Below are 7,205 nucleotides of genomic sequence, written 5' to 3' on the forward strand. Positions count from 1 at the left end.
ACGAGAGTGATTAACATACGTTGCAATAGCTTGTTCCACAATCGTTGTAAAATTAAATAAAGTTTAAACTAACCGAAACTAAATAAAATATTGGAGTGGTTTTGACATTCTCCTTGAACGTATACATGTGGACCACTTTCTGTTTGCTATAGCATCCAAGTATGCTGAAGATACATGTGCAAATGCACTAGATGTTTACGAGTATCAATGAATCAGCAATTACAAGTTTCTCAAACGAGTAAAAACGTACACGTGGGGTTTTGCAGCCTCGATATTTTGTTCTTTCGCAAGGATTAAATAAAACGCTCCAATACGACGACACCATTCTCGTTTTTTTAAAGATCTTGTAAAACAATCATGTTCAGCAAATAGACAAACTCCCTAACGTATTCAAATATATTTTATCAACACTTTAGCCCATAGGAGTAGTGAAAGAAAAGATCAGACTTTGATATTTTAATAATAATCAAACTTAGTATGGTAATCTGACAGATAGAAATAACACATATTCATCGATAAGTTATTGTGATAGAAATACGTGTTCTTCTATATTATTGAAAAGTATCATTTTAAACATGTTAATAAATCTAACACAACAATCATAATAGTGCTTCTGATTTTTAACAATGTGTTGCCTATCACTATCACTGCCTCGCCTGATGGTTTAACAATCTCATTATATGCCAGTTGGCAGCATTGTTTCTGGGATGGTTGCGTAAAGACTCACTGTAGCAGAGCCAAGCAACATCTTGCATGTTTTCAAGCTCACAGCAGTGTCCCAGAACATTACACACTGTCTCAACATGTCCACCCACACCTCCAGGTCTAAAGAGGTAGTTATTTAGGTTCTGTAGTGCTGTGTTTTTCCTGACAGGTTGGTCAAGTTCCCTGTTCGTAAGGTACTGAAGGTAGTAGAGAAATGGTATGCAGTCAATTACCACGTATTTCATCCACATCCGTTCTAAATCATCCATTATAAGAGCATCTTCAAGTGTTATCGTTCTGTACATTTCATACAAAAGGTGGTCAGGCACAACCCATTCTTCCAGGTGTGTGAATATTACACAACTTGCAACTGATTTTTTATGAAATTCAAGGTCATTTTCAGTTTCTAGACATTTCTCCAGAAATGACTGACTAGGTTCGTGTCCTCTCCCACAGTCACAGTGCTGCAATACATGCGGCCCCAACAGTCCGTCACAGTAACGTAGCACGGCAGCTGCTGCCTCATACTGCCCGCTGCAGTATAACATTGAGGCAAACTTCAGTCTGCTGGACAGCAAGTCAGATTCAAAGGACAGAGAGTACAGCTGCATTATATCGCCTGTAATTGGCTGATTTAGGCGTAACTTCTCAGAAGCCAGGGCAGATGCTAACGTGTTTGCAACAAACCATGAAAAAATTGTTGATGCTTCTTTCTCAAAGCTCGGTTCACTGTGGATGTCGTTAAGAATGTTGAGTTGATTAATATAATTGTAAAGAGTGTTCAATGTTATGTTTTCCTTTAAACATACCAAGAACAAATACTCAATGGCAGACCGAATTTGCATACATGTATTCGTCCATCTACATATATCCATGTTTATCTCATATCGTGATTTACATGGAAATGCTCGTGTAACCGGCTGCAATCTGGTCCCTAATTCATCCATTTGTATCAAGGTTAGACAACTGAGGTTTTCACACATGATGTCAGCAACAACTGACAGCAGGGTGTGTTGTTCAGGTCTTCCCAATTTTCCCACAAACAGGTTCACCCCAGAGATGGTGAAATGTGGACAGTAACCTAGTTTTAGCCACCTAAACAGTGTGATCAGGCAGTAGAGGGCGCACTGTACAATGTTTTCCTCCATCCATATTTCTGGTGGGTAGCTCTCTATGGTGAACATCATGGCTGTCTTAAGGTGAAATGTGCTGAGATTGTCTCCTACAAACTGTTTTAGAAATGATTTTCTTATCATTTTTAACAACACATACACTTTGACTTGATTTATATCGAAACTAAATACAAGTACCCGTTCCATGAGAGATGTAGAAAATCTCCATTCCAGTAACCGCTGATGATAAGGACTGTTCGGGTATCCTTGCTGCACAAGAAATACTGGACACTGACTTGCCTGTACCAACATGTCAGATGTCGGCCAATGTCCAGGGCGGGGTCTATAAAAGAGGAACTGACACTCTGCTGGTAACATAGCACACTGATATGCAGCAACTGAGTCAACTTTGTCAGAAAGACTTCTTGACGGCCCATGTGATACCATATCCATTCCAGCTAGGATTTGAAATAAATTATCGCCTTCATCGTTTCGCACGAAAACATTGCCCTCTCCATCAATCACATCTTCAGTACCACAAACTGTCATTGGCAGAGGGCGGTCCGGCCTCAGTCTCTGGAGGTTACAGTGTTGGGGTGGGGACTCCTCATTCTGTTTTACAAGTAAATTAAACTTTCCATATTGCCACTCACTCCAGTGTAACAATACTGGAAAATCTGTTTTACTGTATAACATATCAACATCAGAGAGCATTCCTAGAGTAGTAGTTCCTTCGCTCTGACTTCCAAAATGATACGTTTTCACATCAAGACCCATTAATGTACACGAAACTGTTATGACTGCCTCTTGTCTTAGCCACATCCTCCTCCTCCTGGCGACCATGCGTCTGGTGACCCCGATGTCATCTAGGGCCCGGGACACTCTTAGAGACCATGCCGTATTATCCTCCCAGACTTCGCACATTATCTGAAATAGATGGGAATAACGTAATAAATCAAAAGAAAAGCTGAATTTTAATTTTCCGTTAATATCATGTTTTTAATATTGCTTTGAAAGATACAAATGTCTTTTGATTGAAGAAACCAACCTCTCGTTCAGTTAATCCTATATAGTTTTACGAACCTTGCTGCAACGACGTGATTTCACTTATACTTAATGACGAGTCGAGGTATAAATCTAAATATAGAAGGTACTGCGACTGAAGTGATAACAAATCCTTACATATTTCAGGCGTGTTCTCTTATTAGAATCATCGGTATGGTATTATTGTTAACCATTATATGCTGCATTATCTGTTTATTTATGAGCGTTTTTACAAATATAAAAATATTTTGGAAACCTCAGACAGAGCTTGTATAATAATGGTTAAAGTAGAATTTACCAAAAATTAAACGCATTTTGTACTTCTTTTATATCTAAATATATTAAAATAAAATATGAAATACACATGCTTTGCATTCAATATGGGTATGTAGATTTTTAGTAAAATGAATATCTCATCAAGATGCATTAAAAAACCCCTTCCCTGCCTACATTGTTTTAAACAAGATCGTCACTCAAAAATTGAAACATCCTATATACGAGCCAGCTAGAAAATATTTCAAGGAGTGCAATAAAATCAGTTAGAGTATTACTTCATTTTAATAAGACTATTGTTAATTCAAAACAAATTGTCTGCAAAGTTGACTCTTTGTGTTGTCTTTTTCAAAAGCCCTATAAGAGTGTATAATTGCTAGAAAAAACGTTTTACCACCGTTTTCGATGACGAAACAAAAAGACGCAATCATGAGAACATGTAATTTATGCGCGAGTTACAATTTGTAACACACATGTAGAATTCCTGAAATCCTATAAAAAAGACAATTATATTTTGTGAAAATATATATCATATATAATTTATGCAGATATACTGTTACAGGTTCTTAAATCTAGAATATATCATTTTGGCTAATCATTATTAGCCAAACAATTCCGACTCATCCGGTAAACACCGACAAAATCAATAGCGATTGGCAGGTCATTAATACTGACAATTACCCAAGAAACTGTTATTTCCATGGACACCGAACGTGTGTTCTTCTATTCCCAAAGTAACTAACTCTGTTGGAATTCGACGCCTTTGAATGAAGAAGAAAATGATGATAGTGATGATAGTGATGATGATGATGATGATGATGATGATGATGATGATGATGATGATGATGATGGTGATGATGACTACGACGATGATGACGATGACGACGACGGTGATGATGATGATGATGATGATGATGATGATGATGATGATAATGATGATGATCACAGATTCACCAACTTACCTTCAGCTCAAGAGAAATCAGTCATTTACATCCCGAGACAACGGGAAAATAGAGCCAAGCGGATCGAGCCAACCAGGCACGCAACTGCCAATACACGAGTACACAGCTGAATCTATATGATTCTGACAAAAATAAAACAACTCAGAAAAGTTACAACATTCATACTTGGAAATAAATTCTGTTACAGACATATGGACATTGACATTGAAAATTAAAGTATGCAGTTCAATGACAAAAACAACAGAAAATTAGACTTCTGTTAGACAATATGAATGTTATTAACATAGCCGGGCTTATTTGTTTGCTATTTTTAGGAATAGAATCTGCCGTGTATAAGGTTTATTTGTTGATTTATAATCCTAAAACTGTCCTTTTTCCAGTAATAAATAATAATAATCTCCGAACGCACAGAATGCACAATTGTTTTCATAAATTTCAGGAGGAGGGGGAGGGGGGGGGGGCATGCCTCCAGACCCCCTAGCACAATCATGAATCCACTTGAATGGAGTGCTAGCTACACCCCTGCCAACGAGTTTTGACTGTAGTTGATAATTACCATAAGACAAGAAACATGATAAATCACTGAGCTCTATAGTCTGCCTTAATTATTTTTATTTATTAAGGAGAGAAACTCATTTCAACGTTTCTAAGCAAAATTGAAGGCTGATATTTTCAAAATAGTAAGCTTTCCGACTAAAAAAGATGTTGCTATAAAACTTTTCTTCCACATATATTTACATTCCTTTATTGGGGTTCTTATCATTATTATGTGTTTCAAAACAGAAGAGTAAAATTGCCAAAAAAAGGTAACAGAACTGTTAATAATACTCACATATTTATCCTTTTATTGAATAATGTGAAATGTGAAGTCCTTCCTTAACGATCCAAATGGAAATAACCTGGTGAAATTCAACTCATTTATATTATATTTGGCTCAATATTCATATGATACGCATTTGAAGCTGAAAGGTATACTTTCATAAGAGTAGAGGAAAATAAATAGAAATGTTTTGGTCCAGATGAATAAATTGAATACAAAATTTAGTTGTATTCTATCTTCCATAGACACCAAACATTAAAACATGATTTAAAATTATTGTTTAAAGTACAACATAAACAGCTTTAGGGACGTTATACTAATCTCGTTGGCATGATTCTACGCGAGGTTGTGGTTTTGTGATGTATGAAAAACCAACTTGTTTGAAGAAAATGCACTCGTTCGGCCTGGTGACCTCAAACCGAATCACAAGAATACAGGCCGGGAATCGAACCCGGGGCGCCTTGAAATGTACCGCATGCGCCTGCCACTACGCTAACAGAAAACCATTATTAATGCAATGTAATCGCTTTGGATAGATGAATGCTCACGCACACATCTTAAAACAGCTCATTTGATAATGTACGTCCTTGTAGCGATGACCGTTGCCTGCAGTAGCTCTTCAAACCTGATTTTAGCAAAGCCATACTACTACTATTACAGTAGACTTGACACTGCTTCAATAACAATGATAATGACAGACCCAAACAACTATCATCAAAAATCTGAGCGTTTTAAGGGGCCGTTTTTGTTTAATAGCATTGAAATTTGTTCTTTTGGACTGGAGACGAACGAATATATGGGTCAACGTCTGGCTATGACCAACCAGCAAACCAAGTTTGAAGTTCCTGGATCCAAGTAGGAAGTTCCTTGGTCTAAGCGTTCTTTAGTAAATGAGCGGAAATAAGTATGATGTACGTACTGGTGACCACCAAATTTTTTATTTTATTTTACCTGAAAGTCACTGTACCCTCGACCTACTGACCTCAAAAGCAATAGGGGTCATTTACTTATCAAGACCAACAAACAAACCAAGTAGGAAGTTTATGGGCCAAAATGTTTTTAGTTATTCAGCTGAAACCATTATTTTACCTCAAGGTCACCTTGACCTTTAACTTACTGGCCTGATGATCAATACAGGTTATCTTCTAGTCATGACCATCTCAAGGTCACATTGACCTTTAACTTACTGGCCTGATGATCAGTACAGGTACTCCACTAGTCATGACCAGCTCAAGATCACCTTCACCTTTAACTTACTGGCCTGATGATCAATACAGGTACTCCACTAGTCATGACCATCTCAATGTAACCTTGACCTTTAACTTACTGGCCTGATGATCAATACAGGTACTCCACTAGTCATGACCATCTCAATGTCACCTTGACCTTTAACTTACTGGCCTGATGATCAATACAGGTAATCCACTAGTCATGACCATCTCAATGTCACCTTGACCTTTAACTTACTGGCCTGATGATCAATACAGGTAATCCACTAGTCATGACCAGCTCAATGTCACCTTGACCTTTAACTTACTGGCCTGATGATCAATACAGGTAATCCACTAGTCATGACCATCTCAATGTCACCTTGACCTTTAACTTACTGGCCTGATGATCAATACAGGTAATCCACTAGCCATGACCAACTCAATGTAACCTTGACCTTTAACTTACTGGCCTGATGATCAGTACAGGTACTCCACTAGTCATGGCCAACTCAATGTCACCTTGACCTTCAACTTACTGGCCTGATGATCAATACAGGTACTCCACTAGTCATGGCCAACTCAATGTCACATTGACTTCAACTTACTGGCCTGATGATCAATACAGGTAATCAACTAGTCATGACCATCTCAATGTAACCTTGACCTTTAACTTTCTGGCCTGATGATCAATACAGGTACTCCATTAGTCATGGCCAACTCAATGTCACTTTCACCTTCAACTTATTGGCCTGATGATCAATACAGGTAATCCACTAGTCATGACCATCTCAAGGTGAGCTTGACCTTTAACTTACTGGCCTGATGATCACTACAGGTACTCCACTAGTCATGGCCAACTCAATGTCACCTTGACCTTCAACTTACTGGCCTGATGATCAATACAGGTACTCCACTAGTCATGACCATCTCAATGTCACCTTGACCTTTAACTTACTGGCCTGATGATCAATACAGGTAATCCACTAGTCATGGCCATCTCAATGTCACCTTGACCTTTAACTTACTGGCCTGATGATCAATACAGGTAATCCACTAGTCATGACCAGCTCAATGTCAC

The 7,205-nt window shown here is 38.0% G+C and overlaps 1 protein-coding gene across 1 annotated transcript; it reads right to left on the bottom strand.

The window, feature by feature from the left end:
• Window positions 1-444: 444 nt before the first annotated feature.
• On the bottom strand, window positions 445-4,986 carry LOC128241464 (uncharacterized). Its single transcript, XM_052958394.1, has 3 exons — window positions 4,929-4,986; window positions 4,097-4,218; window positions 445-2,744 (listed from the first exon to the last, which is right to left on the bottom strand). Exon 3 carries the CDS (start codon window positions 2,739-2,741, stop codon window positions 645-647), a length of 2,097 nt encoding a protein of 698 aa, XP_052814354.1. The 5' UTR covers window positions 2,742-2,744; window positions 4,097-4,218; window positions 4,929-4,986; the 3' UTR covers window positions 445-644.
• Window positions 4,987-7,205: the final 2,219 nt, after the last annotated feature.

Source organism: Mya arenaria, chromosome 7, assembly GCF_026914265.1.
Source record: "Mya arenaria isolate MELC-2E11 chromosome 7, ASM2691426v1".
In the NCBI taxonomy this organism is placed as follows: domain Eukaryota; kingdom Metazoa; phylum Mollusca; class Bivalvia; order Myida; family Myidae; genus Mya; species Mya arenaria.

Excerpts from the sequence above, each read along its gene's own strand:
- LOC128241464 (XM_052958394.1), bottom strand. The coding sequence starts at position 2,741 with ATGTGCGAAGTCTGGGAGGATAATACGGCATGGTCTCTAAGAGTGTCC.